This window comes from Triplophysa dalaica, chromosome 4 (genome assembly GCF_015846415.1).
Source record: "Triplophysa dalaica isolate WHDGS20190420 chromosome 4, ASM1584641v1, whole genome shotgun sequence".
NCBI lineage: Eukaryota > Metazoa > Chordata > Actinopteri > Cypriniformes > Nemacheilidae > Triplophysa > Triplophysa dalaica.
Genome location: NC_079545.1, coordinates 26,448,754 through 26,473,935, shown reverse-complemented (window position 1 = coordinate 26,473,935; position 25,182 = coordinate 26,448,754). Strand labels below are relative to the sequence as shown.

The window sequence follows — 25,182 nt, the reverse complement described above, 5'->3', positions numbered from 1 at the left end:
CAGTTCAGTTCACGAATACAATTTCAAGAAAAACTGAAAACAATTCTGAAGTTATTTATAAACAGACCTTGTGTTTAATCGCATGTTGATATAATTGAAGTGATAGTTAAACCAAAAACATTATTTACTCAAACCTATATGACTTCCTTTCTTCTGCAGAACACAAAAGAAGATATTTTGAAGAATGTTGTTAACTGGCACCCATTCACTTGCATTGGTTTTGTGTCCATTCAATAGAAGGGAATGGGTCCCAGTGCTGTTGGATTACAAACTTTCTTAAAAGATCTTCTTTTGTGTTCTGCACAAGAAAGAAAGTCATACAGGTTTGAAACGACATAAAAATGAAGACGGAATGTTTGTTTACGGGTGAACTGTCCCCCCATAATATGAGCAAATACCAAGAATTGACAACTAAACTCTTAAAAATAAGAGCACGATGCACAAAATTCATTTTTTTTGTCTAAACGGTTCCAAACTTTAACATCTGAAGGAGGTTTCTCCATTTACAAAAAATTCTTTGTGGTGATGTTCTTATTATAAAAAGGTAAGAAAGAGATGGTTCTTTAAAGAACCTTTGACTGAATAACTATGTGGAAGCAAAAATGGTTCTTCTATGGCTTGGCTGTGAACAGTAAAATGTAATAAAGAAACATACTTTTCCAGAATGGCCTTTTACATGTACCCCACAAATCTGAGTCCCATATTTTAATTAATCTTTGTCATTTCTATTCAACTCTCACTGTCCAATATTATTTAATATCTACTGAGACTCGCAAAATAAAAATGCATTCAATTCAAATAAACGTATTATTACAGATTAAACCGGGCCTTTTTTTCAAAACGTACTGTCATCAAACACTTTTATGATGACCTCCTCTTCCTCTCTTAAATCCAAAACCTCTGACTTAAGAAAATGCAGCTCTAGCACCTGTCTCCCCCCACCCGGTACGAGTGGAGACTTTGGGACAGGAGCGGCGTTATCTTTCATGCAGCGCTCATGATTGATGGCACAATAGCAGCTCAAGGAAAACAAATCCACGGACACTTTTCAGCCTGTCGCCGGGACACAAACCAGGAGCAGCAACAGAAGGACACGAAATCACGGTGGAGCCCAGCAGCCGCTGACAGCCTATGATAAAGCGCCCTTCCTTAACTAAACTCATAAAGCACAGGACAATAAAACTCAATCTTCTGTAAAATCCAATTAAGTCATTATCTGACTGATTGTATCTTTAATTGAAAACAGAAGTGACAGTAAATTTCTGTGATATATCAGGATCAATCGATACTGCTGTACAATCTGCTCTCCAGAAGTGATTTATAATGCCAAAGCCATATAGGTAACTCCACATTCTTCTCACTAAAACCACTGGGGGATGAAATTAAGAGTAAGTGCATTTAATAAAAAAAACAAGATGGTCGGGTTATTGATTACAGCAGATGGGGCAGAATCCAATGAATGTTTTCAGGGTGCAGAGCAAAGAAAATACAAGTAATCTTCATATTTGGTTTAATATTGTGCTCCCCGCAGTGGAGCCTATGAAAGTCAGTCATCAATAACCGTTTTATTTCCACAGAACATGAAGAGAATATAAACACACAGCAATCGCAAATTAGCTTTTGCATTGTTTTATAATGATAACAATAATACAAATATTTGTAACATGATGGTGTTGGGGAACACACCATAACACCACAATGGTTAGGTTTACACAAAACCAGCGTGAGAAGAAGCCTATACAGTGTGTATTAGTACATTACTAAGTTAGTCCAAAAATAGCCATCATAAAATGTATTGTTCGTTAATAGTTTAAATGCACAAAATATTTAAAAAATGAATTTTCATTTAAAGATAATCACGTGTCTTTTCAACCTCTTCAAACTGTAAAAATACAAAAACATTTTAAGGATCTTGAAGATTCCAAAACACTGTGAAAATCAATTTAGAATTTTAGCATTAACAGTTAAACAGAGTGTCACGAAAACCTTCAGCAACCTAAACAGACAAAGTTTTGTGTCCCCTTCTCCTTTAACGTTTATTCATGGACACTAGCAGTTCAAACACTATTAAAATCAAGGGCACAGCTCAACATTAGACAAAGAAAGCTCAGAAGAGTGCTGCCTATAAGCTGGATCATGAGTAGGAGCACGGTGGATGCAAATCATCAAAAGTTAAATGATCTCCTTTAGTGATGGCCATAAATAAACAAGCTGTTCGCTGTGAGATTGAAGCATAATTTAATAGTATCGGTTCCCGTCTACCTGCACACTAACCCAGCTGCCCCACCCTCCTCTGCAACAGAAGACTGTGGAGATGCCCGAGAACTCTGATAAACTTTGGCATCATGAAGGTCGTAGGAAGGAAGTTATATTTTCCATATGAGCAATGACGGCAACATTGTGCTTCAACTGAGTTCTGATTGGAGTGTATATGGTTTGATCTTTCTCACATGTTTTGTCTTACAAAAGGAATTAAACCCATTAATCTTAATCAAACGGTTTGAAACAAAGTGACACTACACAATAAACTAACTATATATAGTGCATATCTGATCATCACAAGCTCATTTCTATTAGAGAAAAACAGAATAAAACTAAAACCCAATTAAAGTCAAGGATAATTCTGAAGAAAAAAACACAAACACAATAATCAACTTGATCAGTACGTCCTACTAAATAACTAACAGTGTAGTGCTATTTTGTCACTAGAATCAATCCAGTACAAAGCTAGGTTGTCAAAGCCTTTCATTTGGTCGCTCCCTCTATGATGGAGTCCACAGAAAAGTTTCCAGACTCTGAGCTGCTCTCACACTCCAACTTGCTCTCATCGCTGGTCATTGAGCTGATTGTCATTGTGGTCAAACTGTGGTCAGCTTGTGCTCCATCAGAGAAAGCTGAAATCAGACGGGTAAGAACAGTTTAACTAATAGTTGTAAAATGTGCATGTGCTACCACACAATCTGGTTATAGCAATTTCTAAATTATTACATCCGACACCTACAACATTCATGCTTGCTGATTTCACATACTGGTAGAGTTTATATGGAAAAAGTTCAAAAGTTTAGGGTCGCTTGATTCAAATGACAGGATCTTAAAAAGCTTTTGATCTCAAGGCATATGTCTGAATGTCAATGATGAAATTGGGCACTCTCAACACTGCTTGAAAACATCCCAGGGTGATACCTGCATTCCTGTTTTTGATGCTCAATTGTTAGACCATTAGTATTACAAATGTCATGGGTTTGATTCCAAGGGAACACACATGGTAATAAAATGTATATTAAATGAGTCGCTTCAGATAATCGCATCTGCCTAATACACAAATGTAACTTTTTTTGCTAATTCTAGGCAAAGGTGAATACTTTGATAAACCTAAAATATAATATATATTGATTATTTATAATAGATTATAATAGATAACCATTCAAAGTCCTATAAAGAAATTGTAAACAAGCTGAATGTTGACAAGGAACAAAACAAAAGTGGGAATATTGCTGCTGTAAGCATTTCTTATCTTGTGATTATCAGCTTATTCATTTAAACCACACAGCATCAATAACCACAGGAACACTGCGGTCAGCTCTCAACATTACAACAAAGAAAACACAATAGACCATTTAATGAATCTCACACTGCAGTAAGTTCTAGCTACTTTGGCAAACTCACTCAACCTGACGATACACGTATTGAGCGAGACAGACTGCTGACCAAGCAAATGGCTATTGAGCAAACAGTATTGTGTTTACTCGTCTGAGTTTCTCCAACGTGTCATAGAGAACTAAAGAATCGCATTGAATCTGTTATAAAAAGTACATCAGTCAGAGACTTTGTTTGACATCAAATAAAACTATAAATTTAATTACTAGCTACGTTAATGTAAAACTGAAACAGTAGCGGCACAATCCATTACAGTTCCCTATAAACACGGATCACGGTTTGCGCATCGAGCCAAGTCGGCACTCATCTCAATGTCCATATGAAGCTAATGCATTACAGTCTATACGCAGAGTTATGAGCGTCGGGAGGGGGAAGTCACACAAATCCAGTTCAGCTGCTTTCCTGACCTTCATAACCCGAGAAAAGGAACATAAAGACTGCGCCTCTCATCCCTTTTTTCCCATCTAGCTCTCCTCCTCTGCGCTGCTCTGGCGTGGAGGTTATTAAGGGGCGCTGACGAAAAGGAGTAATTTTTCTCCTCATTAACTTCCTGATTGGTTTCAGGCTACAAAACTTTGCGCTCCGCCCGCAGTTTGTCACCAATTCCAAACTGGCCAATCGTTAATACAAATGTTTGTGTAGCTAAACTGCACCGGTGCTCTTTGCGCAGCAGTAAAAGCCTGCGAGCGGCAGTGCGAGGAGGGGATGGAATTAGGGGCAGAGTTAATTCTGAGGGAGTTCATCAGGGGGAAATCTGCGGTATAATGAAAGCACAGATCTTGCGGGTGATTGGACGGGTCGTTCGCGGGATGGTAAATCACCTGCGGGGTTGTTCGGTGAGCAGACATGTTCTGCGTCGTGGCTTCGTTGCCTTTGATTATCTTTGTATTACCACTTAATATAGACTTATGTTGGGTCGCCTATAAACGCTGTGTAATGCAAACAATCAGGCTTTAAAAACGTAGATGAGACTAAATACAGATTAAACGGGTAAGTGACTTGCTTTTACTTTTAATATATAACTAATATATTAGTTATATAGAATTAGTGTCGTAAAGAAATCCTCTCAAAACACTTTACATATACCAAAGACCTTTCCAACACAGATGTATTCATCCAAGTTGCCAAACGAGAAATTTCCTGTGTAAACTACACACTGGCACTGACACAAGAATTTAACAAAAATCACACGTGTCTGTCAAGTGTAAAACAGTACTGAAACAAGAGAGGATTTACTTTTCTCTAAGCCCCGAAAGAGCTTATTCTCCCATCTGAACTTCTGACCTATTCACCCTTGTTCGGCTGACTATCTTAGATTTCCAAACTATTAAACCGTCTTTGTGTGGTTTAACAAAAGGAAGCTTTTTTTAAAAGAGCATGAAAAGGGGAGGGGAAACATTGAAAGAAGGCTCAATCATTTCTGGCAGTTTGGAAGAAGTGAACAAAAGCCCAGATGTGAGAGAAGATGGTAATTCAGGCCTGATCTATTGTGGATAAGCTCTTTCCTTGCAAGTCATATACTGCCAGCACTGGGCCATGAGGGTCCATAATGCCTTCACTTAGATAAACACACGCAGTTGCACAGAGATAACGCAAACCGGGCACACACAGGCAAACGTACATGCTCGAACGTGCAAGTCTCTCTCCTACACAGATCAAAATCGAAAAATCCAAAGCAGCTTTGACTGTATCAATCTAACAAAGAACGGTGTCGAATCCGCACCTATGTGCGACACCGCTTTGGTGTGCTGGGAAGATGCATGTCATTCTACAGGGGGAAGTCCAAGTCTCTCAATCATTAGAGTTGTGGCAGCACTTAATGGCGCAGAAAACACAGGCCTACAGCAGGAAGGCATCACCTCAAACAGATGCTGACTCTTCAGCCAGTGAACAGCAAGAGAGACGGATGCTGTTCTCAGACTGGACCTCTGACTCATTATCACAGTGGGACACGCAGTATGAAGCAATGGATGCATGGATTTTACTTAGAAAATACAAAAACACGCAACGGTTGTTCTGCTAGGAAAATTATATTTATAATCTAATTCAATTTCATAGCACTTTCAGATTTGTACTTTATTTCAATCAACGGAACAAATTAATATTACATCTTAAAAACCAGAGGTCATTTAGGAAAAATTGGGTGTGCTGGTAAATAAATGGGAAATTCCAGCAATATGGATGTGACTTGAAATTAAATTCTCAGATAATGTATTTATTACCAATATATTGAATTATCTGTTTATATTTTGCTAAACCCCTGTTGACAGAGTCAAGACGTCAGACAATTTCAAACAGACAAAGTTTTCCTTTTTGTAGAAAAGAGGTAGAAATGTATGTTATGGATGTGACAAAAACTTTTTCAAAAAGACAACATATCTTGTAGGATTTTATAAAATAAAATATTTAAACCAAAGGCAATAATGCCCAACAAATGGAGAAGCAATGGCTCTCCATAGATAGTCATTTTATTTTCATTTTCATGTGCCTTTTAATGAGGAATATGGACCGTTAGGGATATGACAATTCTGTTGTGGCGAGTCACCCATTGTGTTTTTATACCTTGTCCTCTCTTCTCTTTTCCCCTTTTTGAAGATACGAGTACCTGACGTCCAGCAGATCGAGACGAAAACCTACACTTAACCACGGATCACGGTTGCACCTCTCACCCGAAAGGGAGCTCTTGGAATTGGACTTTGCACACGTATTCACCTATATCACTCTGTTCTTGTTGTAAATAAACAACCCTCTGGGCTAATCACTGCAAACCGTGTTCGTTTCGTGTCTGTCCTGCCACACTGTTATGTCACTTTCCTGACAAAGGGAAACTATGCTTAAAAAAAAATCTGACCTATCAGTATGGTTAAACCCTTTGGTCAAAAAAATAGCTTTTCAAATAAAGTTGACGTTTGCATGGAATTGATTTTTTGCATTAATTTTTCTTAACATCATCTGAAGAAACTGCAAGTGGCACAATGCTTTAAAAACAACAACCCCCGTATTTTTCATATAAATGCTAAATTCAGTATTTTCTAAATACTAAGGCATTTGCAACATATTCTAATTTGCTCCCATTAAATTCCATTTATTCTGAAAACAATACAAATAACTACAAATGACGCAGAATATTCACATCCCTTCGTTCTCAACCAGTCCAAGCTCATCAGCAGCCGTTTCGCCACCGAATCGCATCAGAGATCATCAGCCACTTCAGTTCCCATTATTGGTCTCTTAGAGATCAGCATGAGTGGCCTGTAACGTCTGACAGGAGACATGGTGTCAGGGTCAGAGGCTAATTAAACACATAAGCACCTCCAGACCTGTATTGTTTGCCGATCTGTCCCCAGTCTCAAAGTGTCTCCGAGAGAGCTGACAGGCCCTCCTCTCTGCTAAATCATTGGCACTTCTGCCGCCGCCCCTGCAAATGACCCGTCCGTCTCCCTGCCCGCGCGCCCATCCGTCGAAACATTATGGATATACTATAATGACCTGAGACACGGAATCGATGATTTGAGGGATTTTGTGTCATTATCTTTAAAGGAGAGAAAATAATTGTGAGCTCAGAATAAGTGATGCAGGCAATTGGTTAACATGGCGGTGTGTGAGCGTGTGGGGGGAGACTTAAGCCTTCCCTGGGTGAAATAAGCATCTGAATAATATATACAGCTAAATGATTTAAGGCTGTAATTAATTGAAGCTCTTAACTTTAAAGTAAACATTTCGCTAAATGAAGAAAATTAATTTTCACAGATAAACATGATTCAGCAGAAGTGTTTTGTTTGTTTATTATGTTTAAAATGAATCTCCTCTAAAACTATTTTTTTTTGCTTTATTCTATTCAATGTTCAAAACTGCACATTAAAGAAGCTCTTGACGGTATAGATGAAAACCCGGTTCACCTAAGAGCTCATTAATAGCACTTAATGCTCTATATTCCGCACAACTATATAAATGGAGATTTTCATCTTTTTGTAAAACAGACAGCGGGTCTCTTGAGGAGTACAGTGTGCTAAAGAGAGCAGAACCCTTCGCTGCAGTCATTATCCATTTAATCTCCTCAGTGCCGCAGGCAAGTGTTAATGGAAATGTTGTACAACACATTACAACAGTGCTTGAGCCTGGAGCAGGCAATTACACTGGTATTTAACAGATCCATAGAGAGAAAAGACAGAGCGTTTAGCATCAGCAATGGAGAAAGGAAGACAGCATGACACGGAGAGTTACTGACTGTGCTGTTAAATAACACTCCACACAGGGATTTTGCCTGCAGGCCACTGGTTCACTCTCTGATTTACTTGACTAAATGTCACGACTCGGCATTTCCTGGGAAAGTCTTTGGATTGGAAGCCCAACAATTTTGCTCCAATCAATAACTAAGGTGGGAATATAAAGATACTTTCCAATTTAAGTTTTGAAGTTTTGGAAAATTGATATATTGAATAAAATCATTGCATAAACATAATTACAACTAAGTAAGCTTACAAAAAGCAATAAATGAATATAAAATAGCTTCACATTAACAGGGTGTACGGTACATATTACGAACACGTCAATCCATAGACAATTCAAAACCTGGATAATAGTGATAATGGTCAAACATATCAGACTGCACAACATGTTTAATTAAGTGACGATGATATGAATTAGAGTTATGTTTTTTCTCATTTGTGGTCAAATATCTAGAGAAGTGCCAGAGCCTGTAGCCTGATGACAAATCTAGTCCAGGGACGCTCCTGGAAACCTGACTTCAGGTCCTAGCTCGTGGTCATCCCCCCCACTCCTGTTCCCTTCCCTCTTCCACAAAAGTTTCCAATCATCCTTCGTACTATTCTGTCAGCAAAGCCATACCAAGGCAAAAAATAACTGAAGAGTTGGGTGTTCTATAGCTGATATACACTTGGGGTGCTTCTCGATTCTTATTTGTGCGTCCACGTTTCCTTTCCTCGCGTCATAGCTCCACACCTTCAGGATGCGAGGGAAGGGAGCGAGGAAAAGATGGGGAAGGAGGAATTTAAAGAAGTGAAATGGCATATCCTTGCTCTCTCTAGTGTCACTTCTAAGCGTTGTCAATTATGACTGTACACATTGAAAAATCTAGTTAAATACTTTGGGCAGATGTCATAATCCCCACTACAATAAAGTAAGTTAAAAACATGCTTAAAAGTTTAAATTTAAATAAGGTATGTCAAATATACGTTAACATAACATTACATTTCATTTCATTTGTAAGATGCTTTTATCCAAAGCGATTTACAAGTAGGTGAGCATATAAACATTTTGTCAACATGCTTAACGGTACCGTTAGTTTACAAGGCCATGCTTATTGGAGGATTAAAGTTGGAGTAAGCAAGGGACAAAATGAACAACAATATATATTTTTTACATGGAAGACATAGTAAATGTGGAACAGGTATGTTTTGAGCTGTTTTTAGAAAGTTGTGAAGGATGCTGCAGTTCGGGTGGAGGCTGGCAGTTCCACCACAGAGGAATCGAATGAGTAACGTTTTTTGCAAGCGATTTGGTGCCTCTCTGTGATGGAACAACCAGGCGTCGCTCATTTTCAGACCGAAGATGACGGGAGGGGATGTAGACCTGGAGCAATGAGTTCAGGTAAAGGAGAGAATTTGCCGTTATCTTTCTGGAGGCCAGTGTCAGAGATTTAAACAATGTGAGCCAGTGAAGAGAAATCAGGAGGGGTAACATGGGTTATTTTAGGCTGATTTAACTCGAATATTATCTAAAGATGTGACGATGTGCAGGAGGAGGAGAATTTATACACACTTCCGCAAAGGAATCACCTGTGTATCCTCGCTCATGACTCCTCAGAAAGGCTCCTCTCTCCTCACATCCTCAATTGGTTTCCAGGTAATTGGATGGAGGAAGCAAATTAAGGAGAACCCATACAGTATTGTAATGCCATGTAATTGTGGCAAACGCATATTTACTGAAATCTGACATGCATTTTACACAATAGCTATTTACTCAAGATTCACCATAAACATTTTAAAACAGATCACGTTTATTATTCAGGGAAGTGGGCAAAGTTATTGGCTGAAGCCTATTATCTCTACATGGCCCAATATTGACCAGTTAATTGGTCTGGCTAAAATGAAGTGAGATGTGCATACACAGGTTCTCAGCATATGCCCCGACTATCTGACACACTTCAGTGATTTGAATGTGATGTCGCTGTCCTTGAGGTCAAACCCTGTATGCAGTTTTTTTTTTTATTTAATCCAAATTTCTCACAGATACCGAATCAGACATCGATTCAGAGTCTGAAATGAACACAAAAAAGACAAATTCGCTGGTGGTCTGGTAACTGCGACAATGTAAATTAGAATTATTTCTAGTTTATACCACTGTAACGGCTATATTTATATAACTATAGCATGTCTGACTCTCCTTTACATTTGTGATGCTATCCATTCCAATTCAAAACTGTCAATACAAACCGTTTACTAATCAAATCATTATCATCTCATCACGTTTTATTCTTTAGTGGAAAATCTGTGTTACTTTTATCTGTTGTTTTTTGTTTTCAAAACACCATGTAGAAACAAATAGGTAAGGGTGTAGTGCTAACAACGGCTATTTATAGTATTTTAATAGTTTTGAAATACTTTAATGCCAGTTACGTATTAATTTAAGTTGGCTTCAGAAAAGTCTAATGATACACTAAAGTAAGTATAGTAACCAGTCAGACGTGCAAAGATAAGAGGTCTATTAATTTAGCATATAACTGACCAAGCAGTGAAATAATATCTGTATTCTGTATTACAGCATCCCAGAACAGCTGCAGTTTTAAAGAGAAGCTTATTTTGAGTGTCTCAATGACATGTACTTTATATACATCTTTACCGTACACGTGTCCTATTGTATGAGGAAAAAATGTCAAAAACAAACTATTAACACTATATTATTTTATATTATAAAATGGAATAAGAGAGATTTATCTTTATTGTTTTTTTTATTTTTGCTGTCACACCATATGACACATTTATGGTTTATTTCTCAACTACCCATTCAGTATATATACAAACGTATACTATAATGTAATGTAAGTCGCTTTAGATAAAAGCGTCTGTAAAATGCGTAAATGTAAATATATTAAAACGAGGCAATATCCAATTTTGGTCTTGTAGAATATGCATCTATCAAAGTCAAAAATCGACGTGTTGCCAAAATAACAACAGTAAGTTGTATTGTTTGTTAAAAAACTCTCATCTCAATTCACCTGCCATTTGAAAGTGTGGCAAAATGTAACATTCCACTATCTTTCTTTTAAAAACATCACTAAAATCTCTAAACTTAGCGCATGTAGCTTCGTATGAACTCTTGCCCTAAACTGTAATTCTAGCCAAGTTAGCGAAACTGTGTAGCAAGCAAAAAATGGGAGAAATGTAACAGCACTTAACCCCAAGGGCACAGGTTGTGCTCGAGTTCAGTACATATTCCAAAAGGGATTAAAACAAACAGGATGGATTAAGTGTTAAAAAAAGCTCTATGGCCTCTGTTAGATGAGACGTTACACCTCTTCCTGCTAAATTTCTACCTCTCAATTGTGTTTAAAGCTTGGAGAGAGAAGCATTATTTCCCTTTGTGATTCTGCAGTGAAGAATGAATGAATGAGCTCTTTGATTGCTCCTATGAGATTCTGTGTTTTCCCTGAACTTTCTCCGAGGCGTCCGCTACCACTCAAAACAATATCACATTCTAAACACAAAAATTCCAATTCATCCCCCTTTAAATTTGTGGTTTGTGAATGGCTACAGACTGATCAATACATGTCAAAATCACATACGTTTGACGTGCGGGTGCGACTGGCTAGTTAATAACCTGTTACGCTATAAAGCTCTAATAAAGCTTTTCTGTATTCATATACAATGCCTTACTGTGTATTACAAAAACAGGGTCATCGTGAACTTCATTATATTTTGTGCAGATGTAATACACTGTTCGTACAATGTCTACAATATTCTACAACAGGAGGCATTTTTCGAATTTCCTGATTTTTCGATTCCCTTCCTTTCAATCCTCTTCACGAGGCAAAAGCACCCTCTCCCAAACTGTAAAGTCGGCCCAGTCCGCGAGACAAAACTAACTATGAATAGTCCAATAATAAACAACGACCAAAAGAAAAAACACAGCACGAGATAAAAAAGTAAAACCTATAGACTGTCTCGTATAACACTGAAATTCCAACATAACTCACAGCGGGCACATCATCTTACGGGCTGGGCGGCTGGGGGGGGGCGGATGCGGGTGGCGGAATGGCTGCCCTGACGGGTGATGGAGTGCAGTGTCACCTCCGGCCCAGGCAATTTATGGCGGAGCGCTGCTGACGAGCTCCTAGCAGTAAAGAGCGCACAGGGGCGTATTTCACAGCGAGCTGAGTTTTATGAAGAACACTTCGACGCCCCGGCAGGCCGCCGCTCGTGACGGATGGAGAAAGACGCATGACAAGCTTCATCATTGTTTGTAAATCTTAACTTGTTCCCGCTCACTAACCCCAGAGGCAATTTTCCAGAGACAGCTGTGGGGGCCGCTCGGAGAGGACAGCGTCACACTGCTGAAGGTTATTTGGCCTCGTATTTGGCGAACTGATTACTCCGCCGCTAAAGAAAATAAACACACAGGGAGCAAGCCATGGCGCAGACACAGATTATACAGATTATACGGAGGACACAGAGATCTAAAACAATGCTACATTGTAACTCGTTTTATGGGGAAGTTACTTTAGAGTAAATTTGAGAGCTTGCCGTTTACTCTACAGTCTCTTTTTTTCTCTAAAACAAAATGATCTCATAACAGTTGTTGAAGTAGTTATACTTATCTGTCAAACCTAACAAAGTCCTCTATGGTTACTAGAGCACAACAATGCTGGGAACAAGATCCAGAGAATGGATTGTATCCAATTGAAACAATTGTGAATATGACACTAGACCAAAAAAGTGAACTGCTCAGGTGTTGCTGAAGGTGAGAACAAACCCTGTCTAAAGGATTTATCGGTAACCTACTGTTGCTCGCATTTATCCAATTGTCTTACAAATCTAAACACTTTACTTGGAACAAAAATGAACTTTGCACTATATTATACTGTACTAACCAAAATAATGCTTAATTTATCATTCAGAAGGTTTGGCAAAAAAAAAGATTTGGCAAAAATTAGTGGTCCATACCCATTGTTAAACAAGTTATACTTGTTTAACAAAAACTAATCTGAAGAATGAGCAACAATAACAGTGATTCTTGTCACAACATCAAATGACAATAGCCAGTTTTTGAGCTTCCTATACAGTGAATACAAAGTGCACATAAACCCTTCTTTGCTGGGCTGCGTGTTTCTGTGTTTTGGAGACAGGACCACCCAGCTCGGAGTGTTTTGTGTTGAAATGGAACATAAAACCCCCTGCAATGACAGTGGGGGTGACAGGCACCCTCATGTTTGAAACACTGGAAATCGGCATGCAAAAATCATTTAGGTCCAGGGCAGGTGGCAGGGTTGTATAGGGGAATGGTGGATCACGGAAACGCAAAATGCACAAGGTAAGTGCTAAGATGTCCTTCAATACTAAAATTATTCTGCACTGCTTGTGTATACTGTATGAACGATCTTACACTGATAATAAAACAAAACATGTGAGGTCATATAAATTCAATAAATTAAAGAAGAGTTTACATTTACTGATAACGAAACGATAATGATTTTATCATGTTTTGCTGTGTAAGCAGTCATAATTCCAACTTTCTAAAATGAACAAATAATTGTACATTATAAACTGTAGAGCTTTACACAATGGAAAGCACATAAAAAATGTTAACATAAAATGTATGATGTCTCTTTTCTTTGATTTAGATTGCTGTGCTTACCACACGCTCCTTGTCCTTTAAATCGGAAGTCACCAGAACAAATGACCCTCATAAAAGTTTTACCTTTGAATTTGTTTATTTTTTATAAATTTTACAGCGCCCTTGACTATGAACCTCCCTCAGATGTACTTGCACACTGTTGATAATTTCTGGATAAAAGTTTATGGGCCTAGGAGAGAGTGTGTGTGTGTGGGACTGACCTGCTGCTTTGGGCTCAGGGCAGGTAATGGGTGGGACACAGGCACCCTGACTCAGGTAAGGTGAATAGTAGGAGTGTGTGCGGTACTGGGGAGACACGTTATGGCTGGACAGTCGGCCGTCTCCAGCAGGCATCTGTGATACAGAGGGATGTGATGCAGGTGGAGAAAGAAAACCGTTAATTAAACATATGATAGTGTTCTGATGAACTTTTTACCACATATTTTTAAACGAGTGACGAAAAACAATAGGATGAAAGTTGCTTATGACTTATTATGATACAAAAACAATGTTGTAACTTGTGTTGTTGTGGAAAAGAGCATTTTAAATCTTTTAGTACCCTCTGGATTACATGTACATGTTTGGGTGTCACAGATATGAAAACAAAGCTAATTATATTTATGTGAAAACGTGTCACAATTTAGTGCCCAGTTGAATGAAAACCCTTGGTTTAATGGGGTGAAATGCCGCGAATACATGTTTTTCTGCATCTTTGGTGTTATAAGTTGCCCATGCATGCATTAGAAACGTGAAATTGCAAAAATTGTTGGAACAAAAGATGCATTCTGTCTAAAAGTGAATGCTCACCCAGACCCTCCTGAAACGCCTTGTGTAACCAAATCTACGTCAGTTTGTGGTATGAGTTGACTAAGACCGCCAAATGTATACCCAAGTAAGGCGTACATGTCAGTTCAAATGCTTTGGAACCTGATGTTCCAAATATGGTAAGAGGCGTTACATTTCCGTCACACGCATGCAGTATTCGACCAATCACTATGCTCTGGTTAACTGGCCAATCATAGCACACCTTGCTTTTCAGAGCGATGAGCTTTGTAAAAACTCTGTGCGTTTCAGAGAGGCGGGGCAAAGAGGAGATACAAACATGTACTGTATGTTGAAAATACAACGTTTTTTTTAACGTTAAATCGTGTATACACATTGCATTCAGTCTAAAACAAACAATAAAATATGTGTACATTTAGTACATGTGACACTATGAACCCCCAGTCTGAAAGAGAGGATAGATGGTCAATGTGGGTCATGGTTGACCCCTTACCAAGAGGCACCAAAAGGTTTTTTGCCTCTCTTTTTTTTTAATAAACTGCAACAAACTGCCCAGGCAAGTTTTTTTCCTCTTGTGAGAACTTTAAAATAAGCTGTCTACTTGGCAGCACAGAGGCTTTAGGGTGTTTTCAATTTCGCTTTTATGGAATTTGATTTCTGTCAGCCAGTAATATGTCACCATTTACTGCCCACCCCATCAACTCCTGACAGTTTTATAAACTGTTATTTAAACAACGTCAGCCTCTTGTATTGCCTATGACAAATATAACAGAAATTGAGCTGTATTTTTGCAAGAGTGCCACACAAATACATACATGAAATTTAAAACAAAACAAAAAATACTAATGGGAAATAAAACATTTTGGGAAAGTGCCACAACAAGCAAAAGACAAACACTAAATGTCAGTTCACAACGCTACAAGCATGCATTTCCATGTACATTAGAAAAGCTGTTTCAAAAATGTGTTTCGAAAAAGTGCATCAGGCAGGTTCCTTCCAGAATCAGAATCAGAAGGAGCTGTATTGCCAAGTATGTTTACACACACAAGGAATTTGACTTGGTGTACACATGGTGCAAACATAGTGCACATATATTGAAGATAGAAGAAATTAGAAATTAAATAAAAACAATAATGCAAAATATTCAACATGTGAAAAAATATAGACAACAAACAACATGTTCTTTACAGGTTTAACCTATTGTTTCTTCCAATGTACAGTTTCCAGATGTTATGTGAAATGTGCAAATGTGCAATGTGATGGAAAGTGTGTTGTATGTCAGTATCCCGAAAAAGGCCCTAAAAAAAAAAACATGGTCTTGCCAATGCCTGTGCCATGCTACAACAAAACGCATTTTCTACCCCCCTCTTAATGTTCCATAAACTCAAATAAACAAAATAAGTGAAATGAAATTCATGCAACATTCAACATCATTTTCTATGATTTCGATCTTTATCTCGGGTATGAACATTCCGGGCAAATTTTGGAAACACTGCAGTGCCTGCATAGTGCAGCTGAAAGTAACTCAAAATAGCACTAGTTTAAGAAGCCATTTATGAATCCAAATTAAGGCCAACTGTTCACAAATATTAACAATCTCGGTCTAATGAAAAGACTTCTTAGTATTGTGCCACTTCAGCATTGTTAGATGTGGAGCAGCCTTATTAATAAGGGCTGGCTGGGCTCCCTTACCTCCCTGCGTGAGCTGTTATCTGGCACCATCAGCTGTCTGGATCCTCTACGCCACCCTCATATTTTCATTCTCCACCTGCAGTGCAGCGGAGCTCCACTCGCTAGAGGTGGGAGAGGGCGGGAGATGGACACGCTGAGATAACGGCGCATCACCTCACCTTATTACCTCCTGATCAAACTATTGGAAAGCTCAGACTGTTCTCAAAGTAAAACTGAATGCATTTTCCAGTGTCACGAGTAACTACAGCGTTCATGAACTGGTATGAGTTTGATACTCAAGAAACATCCATCCTGACTTTACTTTTAATCATTGACTCACGCTCTTGTCATTTCAAAATTTCTTCTGCAAAACACACAAGATATTTTGAAGAATGTCGGTAACCGAACAACAGCGGTGCCCATTCATCTCTATTGTATGGACAAAAAATCAATCCAAGTGAATGGGTACCGGCGTTGTTCGGTTCCCCACATTCTTTAAAACAGTGTTTTACTGTAAAGAAAAGAGCATCCTCATCCACTGAAAAGAGCGTCCTCATCCTCATCTCCTGTTATTATTACTTCATTATTGAACGCACGCTCCTTGGTGAACAAGACCTTATTAAACGATTTCTACTCATCTCATTACTTGGATTTTATGTTCATCACGGAATCCTGGACAAAGGTTGGCGATCTAACTCCCTATGCTGATTTGATCCCTACTGACTGTACATTTCTACTCATCCATGTGGTTTTAAAGAACTTTCTCTCTGCACGCTGTCGAATGGTCCCTGTAATGGCTTTTTCCAGTTTTGAAGCCGTTTCTTCAGTTAGACTGGAATGGTCCTGTATGTTTAGGGGATATTTACCGTCCTCTGCACTTATACAGCATTTCACAGAACTGATGTGCAATGTTGCCACAAATTACGATCGCTTTTTATTGTTTCGCAATTTGAGTATTTATGTCTGCTGTCAGTCAAACCCCCTATCACTTGACTTTCTTAATCTTATTGACGCTTTTAATCTATCTCAGTGGATCAGTGACTCTACCCATATTCAGAGCCATACGTTAGATCTTGTATATGGTCATATGGTCTTGATGTAACGGATATTGTGCTCTCAGATTTTATGATCTCTGACCATAAACCCATACTATTCTCACTACCTCTTTCAGATGTCTCTCATTCTTTGACTACACCTCCTCTGACCTAAAAAAAATTCGGCTAATATCTGTCTTGCCTTTCATTTCAAAGGTTTTGGAGAAAATTGTGCTGAATCAACAACAATGTTTTCTGTCAAGTAACTGTATTTATGAGGTTTTTCAATCTGGTTTTAAGTCTGCTTAAAAGTCTACGGGGTCCGATCTTTTGAGAGTATTAAATGATATTTACCTCTCTACTGATTCCGGAGACTCTGTGGTTCTTATTCTTTAAGATTTATCCTCAGCCTTCGATACCATAGACCACTCCTCGCTAATATCAAAATTGGAATCTTGGGTAGGTCTAAAAGCTAACGTTCTGAGATGGTTTCAGTCATATATGTCTGGTAGAAAGTTTTCAGTGAAGTTGGGAAACTTTACCTCTTCTCCTGCACCCCTGACCTGTATCCTTCCACAAGGCTCGATTTTAGCTCCCTCTCACTATTTTCTCTTTACACGCTACCTCTGAGCTCTATTCTACATAATTCTATATTCTGGCGCAGATGATACTCAAATCTATCTACCAATTAAAAGAAAAAATTCCACTGCGATTACTTCTCTTATGAAATGTTTAGAGGAGGTTAAATCATGGCTAGCCCACAAATTCCTCTTCTTAAATGAAGACAAGGCCGAGGTAATCGTTTTCGGTCCCAATGAGAACTCTAAGTGTAAACATGAACACATCACTCCAGTTCTTAATTCCCTACACTGGTTGCCGGTTTGTCAGAGAATATACTTTAAAATTCTCCTCTTTTTATTTATATCCCTACACAGCATAGCGCCTGTCTACCTCTCTGAACTTCTTCATCTCTACACCCGAGAAGCCAGTATCTGATGTGAGAGGTTTACAGTGTCAATGTTCTATTGTTAGTTTTGCAAATTAATTTTGAAATAAAAAGTTTCTCACCTCAGATCTGACACCTCCTGTCTGATGTTATACTGTGATCGCAGCGAAATAATGATAGTTTACATCACTCTCCTCCCCAAACAGTGTCGTCCGTTCGTGATGCGTGTGCATCATGTCTAGAACATGTGTTCTACACTGCAAAAAATGTCTTTCTTACTTAGACTTTTTTTCTTATTTTCCAGTGAAAATGTCTAAACATTCTTAAATCAAGATGCATTTTCCTGATGTTTAAATTGACCTTAGAAAATAAGTCTTGTTTTTTTAGTAAAAAAATTTGAAATTTCAGTGAATTTGTGCTTAAAGCAAGCAAAAATATCTGCCAATGGGGTAAGAAAAATTATCTTGAATTGAGTGACTAAGAAATAGGTAAATCTTAATTCAAGATTATTGAAACAAAACAAGACTTATTTTCTTAGGTCAATTTACTCATCAAGAAAATGCATCTTGATTTAAGAATGTTTAGACATTTTCATTGGAAAATAAGAAAAAAAGTCTAAGTAAGAAAGTCATTTTTTGCAGTGTATGTTGTAAAAGTAAGTCCGTCTAATTTAAAATACCAAAGGAAGAAGTTTTAGTTTAGACAGCTCTAACATTTATTTACGTCTAGGTTTAGGCTTTAACCCTGTCCCGTAAACCACCCCTGAGAGTTTAATTTTCTTTCCTTTTCAATTTGAGCACATAGTGCAATGTACAGTGATTATTAGCATTAACCCAGTCAGTCTTGAGAGGGGCTCTTCATTGTAGACACGGTCTAAATCAGCCCATGCTGCACATATAGTATAGGAAGATCTCTGTTTGAAGATATCAAATTGGACAGCATGAAATTGAGGGCATCCTCAAAGTCATGGCCCACTCAACTTTGATATACCATCATGGCATTGCAACAGTTTACAAGTCCTTATTAATCAGCTTGAGCCCAGTGACATAAGACAGAATCTTCATTCCATGACCTAATATGACTTTAATATGGAGATCAGCCTGTGTATATGCACACTGATTTATAATGTAAAGTATCCCCATTGTATCAAATCTGATCTACTCAAGCGTAAAGTAGATTAAATCTATATTTCTCCAGGGACTCATTCATGAGCATTATACACACACACACACACACACACACACACACGAGTCGTTGATGGGACCATATTTCAGGATATTTGTGCACTTGGATCCCTGATGGCAAACAGGGTCACCGCCTCCATCTCTTCACTTCATCCCAGGGTCTGAATTGCAAAGGTTAATGATATTGCTTATATCAAGATACAGCTTTACTGTTTAAACACAGCTCTGTTGAAGGGGGACTTTAATTTTGATCTCAGATTGCCTCTTTCACCATTTGAAAGATGAATCAAGGCCACGTATTTTATTTGCTGTGCACTCTTAAAAAATAAAGGCACTTCACGATGCCAAAGAGAAACTTTTTCTGAGTAAGGGGTTCTTTGTGGAACAAAAATGGTTCTTCTATGGTATCACTGTGAAGAACCTTTATTTTTAAGAATGTAAATCTGATTACTAAATTGTTGGCAAATCTATAACCATTAGTTGAAGCATTTATGAAATTGTTAGAGGTAGAGTTTAATGCATGAGGGTTTAGATGCATCCGTATCCAAGTATATTTATTTATTTATTACATATATACATACAGTATGTACTGCATATAGTGGATATAGGGATCAAGAACTTAAAACCATGTTGAATTTCTGAATATAAACACAAATTTCTAAGATTATAAAACATTTTTAAAATTCTGTAAAATGAATAAACAATACTTTGCCATTGACATTATCTTTATACAGTGTATAAATAATAACATTTATTTTAAGTTCTTTATCTTAGTTTTTTTTAAATATCAACAAGCCCTGTCCACCCTTTTAAGATCATTATGGGAAAATATGGATAATCAGGTCCTACATCTTATCTTGGGAGTTAATGCTCGTAATTATTATTAACTTACAATTTAAAATTGAACTTTTTACTTAAAGCGTTAAGCTGATTCTACACTTTTTATAACCTGAAAAAAAATATTTTACCTCTTTAGAATTTATGAATAGACATTACACACAAACACATGTTACAATATTTGTTAGACTTCAATTAAATGTTCGTTGCAACGTTCTGATAAATTCAAATTGTTTACATCATATTTACTGTCCAGCTTTGAAACTTATTTTGCCTGGCTTCTAAAAAAACAAAGCATGTGTTTAATCGAACTTGTCTATATATCCGTCTTATTTACTTAATCCTTCCTCTGAGAATCTTGGGATAGATGTACAGTGTGGATAAGGGTTAGAGAACCTCCAATGAGAGAATTAGTTGCGGTTCCGGCTGGGGGGAGCAGGGAAATGTAAACAGCAAGAGGTGTAGCGTGGCATGAAAGCTCCACACCTTCCTGCTGTGTTCAGCCATTGGCTTGGAACGATGGCACAGGTATTATCACTATACACTGAGAACAGAAGCTCACCACGGCCTGCCAACTTCAACAGACCAGCCGGGTCCAATGACAGCAGCCCCTATCAACACGGCAGCAACACACTTAATCACCTTATTAACGCGGCCTGAGCGACACGGGATGCAGAGTGGATGAGTGTTGAGCTGTGTGCCGCATGCTGGCGTTCACATGGATGTTTTCTATTGTGCTTGTGTGGGGTAATGTACTAAAGATTTGACCAGAGGAGGCTGTGTTTTGAGTCAATAGATTCACTCAAAATAAATTTTCTATTGAGTCTTTGTTTCTAAACGGTGTCATTCACAGAGATTTTACTCAACGTTATTAACGGCTCCTGTTATCTTGTTACAAAGTGAACAAGTAGGAACATAATACGCTGTCTCCTGTTTATGTACACTAACTGTTACGCAACTCACTTTTAGTATAGGTACAATTATCAAATTACTTTTATTGTCACATCACCAATAGAACCTGTGCAGTGGTAAGTGAAAAGCTTTTATTATCTTTCAAATTATTAGTTATTATATATTATAATTTATATATTTTATTGTTTGTTTCTTTCTGTGAACTGTTAGCAACATTTATCCCAAATCTCAAATAAACATATTGTTTCTATTTACATCTATTTGCAAAAAATGAATACTCAATACTCAAACACTGCAAAGAAAACAATCTCATATTCACTTTCAAGCAAGACAAAAGTAATGTCATTCTTTCACATTGCGGTTGGATGACTTTGTCAGTCCTGAGGTTTGATTTTGTTGAACTCCAATAGAGATTGGACTGAAATGACCACACTACATTAAGAAATACTGATATGAAATGATGTCTTATTTTTCCCCGGCTGTAATTTTTTATAAAGTTCATAAATACAAAAAGGTTTTCATATACTGGTTTAATTCAACATTCTGATGACACATGTTGTTACTGTATTGCCAGTCATATAATATTATTATCATATAACATATAAGATTTCCCTTTCATTGTTAGCCTAAATATTTTAACCAACAAATAAGTAAATATGCCCAAACGTGAATAAACAAATACTCAGGTGGGGGATATGAAGATATGCATGGACATTTAATTCTGCATTAGTATATGTAGCTTTGAGTTGAATTCTGCATGAACAATTCTGTATGAGTCTATTTATAATAGATTTATTTATAGCCTGTAATAGCAGCCCAAACTGTCTGTACCGGACATGTAAAGGCACATTTACAGTACCTGGTATTGCTGGTAGTTGTACAGATTGCTGAAGTAGGAGGAGTAGCGTGTGGGCTGGTAAAGGTTATAATAGGATGATGCATCAACCATCAAGTCAGCTGTGCCCTCAGTGTGCCCTCTGCTGGTCGCTGTAGGACTCAGAGACAGCATGGAACGGCTCCCTACAACATCGAAAACATGAGTGAATGTGCATGCTCTTGTACTTTGAAAAAGAGTGATTTAATCTTTTAAAAGTTTATATACATTTTCCCATTTCATTTCAACAAAGACAATGTTTTCCAAAAGTTTTACAATAAAATGTAAAAAAAAAAATCATGTAAATCTGCATAGGATACGCATGTTCACAAATCATCCACAATAATAGCCCTGACTGTCAATGACAAGTTTTGTAATCTTCGTAGATAACTCAGGACGATGTCCTTATTGTCACTCATCTCTAATGAAAAATTCTGAATACCAGTAATACCTGCTTAATCTGTCAGCAGCTGAAGAGGCTACTGAGAAAAGTCACAGACCACAGGCGGCCTTGACCTGTTTGGTATTCAACTCCTTGCATGGTCCCTATCGGAGACCAGAGAACAGGATGTCTTTCCCGCTCATCGAACCCAGCAGCCCTGTACGAACAGGCATCAAAAGATATCTCGATCTGGCAAGTCCCAATTGCCAACAACACCGAAAGTGCACGTTTTGTGCCTGACTGTATTGTGTTTTGAGGGGGCTGGCAGAATGGAAAGTCATGGGATAGATACAAGATGTTCGTTCACAGCGACCGTCATGAATAGTTCGGGGGTCAAGAACATTTTTTCTCATGAATCGTTTGAAAATATTCTTCTTTTTGAAACCCTCCCACACAGCAAAGGTCAAATCCTGACATATTTTAATTAAACAAGGTGTTAACTGATTGAATGGGAGATTCTCATGGTCAAGGATTAAACATGATCTTCTTTATTTCACGGTACTAATTGATGAAGCATCCTAATCGGTTCTGCATGCTTATGTAATACAATAATGTACTCCTGAAAAACTAAATGTGACTCTGAAGAAATATGCATTACAATAAATATAAATCTTACCTAGAACACAGGGCATTAAAAAAGTAACATACATATACATATACATATATATACCTTCATTATATAGTTGAGCCTTGCCAAATATACAGTTTGCCAGTGTGATTTGTATTGTCTTTTAATGGTTACAGTCAAAACCAGACTGACATAAAATCAGTCACAGTATCATATTTTTACTACACGCTTATTATGGCTCAAATAATTCACAATATCAATATTGTTGCAATGCCTATTGAAATTAAATAAATAAATTATGCTATTCGTTTAATTTATATTAAATGTGGTTCTCTCCTTTTTTGGACAATGTATCACACTCAAAATACAAGTGTACAGTTTGTCACCGTTGTGATTCGCAAGACAACAAGGTGAACGGATGCACAGAATTATTTACAATATTATCATATGTGTAGTGCTGTATTTACACAATATCAGTAATCACGCTTATTAATACCACGGTCATTGTCAACAGCTTTCCTGTAGCTCAGTTGTAAGAGCATTGCGTTAACAACGCAAGGTTGTGGGTTCGATCCAAGGGGATTGCAAATACCTATGTAAAATGTATAGGATAAAAGCAATTTAAGTCAGATAAAAGCGTCTGCCAAAATGCCTAAATGTAAATATATAAACGTAATAGCAGAATACTGTAAACCCCGATTTTACATCTTACTATAGCTGCCTTGACTGTTTAAAAGTCATGTTTTTAATAGTGTTAGCATGCGTTTCATGTAAGTTATTTGGAATTTCTGTTATTATTACTAAATCAAAACAACCCAACTGCAGTTTGAATAACATGAGACTACTTGGAAAGCACAATAAAAACTTGTTTTAAACACTGTTTAGAAATATTCATCTGTTTTTGCAAACTAATTATTCACATCTTGGGTTCAGGTTTTAAAATGTATTGGTAATCAAAAACAACTTGGTAAGATAATGATCTTATCAGCAAATGGTGATTTGTATTAACGCAGAACTATGAAAATACAGTTTAATATGCAATGCACAGTCAAAATGATCAATTACTCGAATCCTAAATATACATTTAACCGCTACAGTGCTGTAAACCAACGGTTCTCGAGCCGACCTCACCTGGGACAGATGGGGAGCAGGGAGCACTGCTCACGGTGGGTGATGGAGCTCTTGTGCCCACGGTAAACACGTAGTCAACTCCCGTCTCGTTCGTGACCACCGGCTCAGACACGGACAGGTTGACCGGACTGCAGAAGCCCATCTCTTCCTCCTGGGCCTGCTGCCTCCGTAAAGCCACCTAACGAAATAAACGCAGGGTCATGTCAAGGCCTCAATCCAGCGTGGACGACTTGGCTCATATACCCTAAAAGTAACACAAAACTGAGGCTTTTGTAAGCAACTTACAATTCTACACACAATTGTTCGAACAAAATTAAAGACAGTTGTGTGCTTTGGTCGGTTTCATTTAAGAAAAGCTTCGCGCCAAACTGCAGCTAGCTGAAACGGTCGAAGATTCGGTTTAACATTGTAACACAACGCACAAAAACAGGCAAAATGCACAACACACACTAGTTAAATGCATAATGTGGCCGTGAATAGACCTTCACGTGTACCTGGGCAGCCATGACCCGCTGTCTCTCAGCGATAAGTCTGCATTTCTGACACTGGCAGTCCTTCCAGTTACAGAAGCGCTTGTGTCCCTTCAGCGGCGACACGTAGCCGTGGTTCCTGCAGCGCGAGCATTTGGGCATGCGGGACAATTTCCTGACTGGAATCAGACCGTTGCTCGGCTCTTCCTCACTCATCCTGACGGATGATCAGCCAAACTGTTCACAGCGAGTCAGGTCAGATGCTTTTAAACCGTATGATGTGAGGGAGAGGCTCGAAACAAGGTTACTGTAGATACATGGCCGTTACAGATTCGGCATGAAGGACATTCCGGCGCGCGTGGGAGCCGATGTTCAGTCTCCACAGACATCAAATTAGATACTCCTTATTAACTCGTAATATCATAACCTCACCACGCAACAAACACGTGTACATGGTCGCGTTTGGAAGCATTTGAAGAGCTCTTTTTTTTCATAACGCTATAAATCCATTTTAATAGTTTTCATGAAAAATACTTTTTTTTACCTAGACCCGTACATTTTGATATTCAATTTATCCTGTTAAATGGTCTTTTGGCTCAGTCTGAACGTGTTAAAAATTTTTGTTAAATGAAACAACAATATTGTCGTTTATAAATTCATTTTTTATAACGCTACAATTCCCTTTTTCAAAAAAAATTGGTTTATTTTTTTATAAAAACAAACAAACAAGAGAACATGAAACATATGACATCAGGGACTCATAATATAAATCAAATACATGCAAATGCATGAAATAAATAACAGCCAAATAAAATAAATGG

At 37.9% G+C, this 25,182-nt stretch overlaps 1 protein-coding gene across 1 annotated transcript; it reads right to left on the bottom strand.

The window, feature by feature from the left end:
- Positions 1-1,493: 1,493 nt before the first annotated feature.
- Positions 1,494-24,739, bottom strand: dmrt1 (doublesex and mab-3 related transcription factor 1). Its single transcript, XM_056745150.1, has 5 exons — positions 24,386-24,739; positions 23,892-24,069; positions 21,736-21,896; positions 13,731-13,863; positions 1,494-2,894 (listed from the first exon to the last, which is right to left on the bottom strand). The coding sequence occupies exons 1-5, from the start codon at positions 24,575-24,577 to the stop codon at positions 2,746-2,748; spliced, it is 813 nt and encodes a 270-aa protein (XP_056601128.1). The 5' UTR covers positions 24,578-24,739; the 3' UTR covers positions 1,494-2,745.
- Between the last annotated feature and the right edge of the window lie 443 nt (positions 24,740-25,182).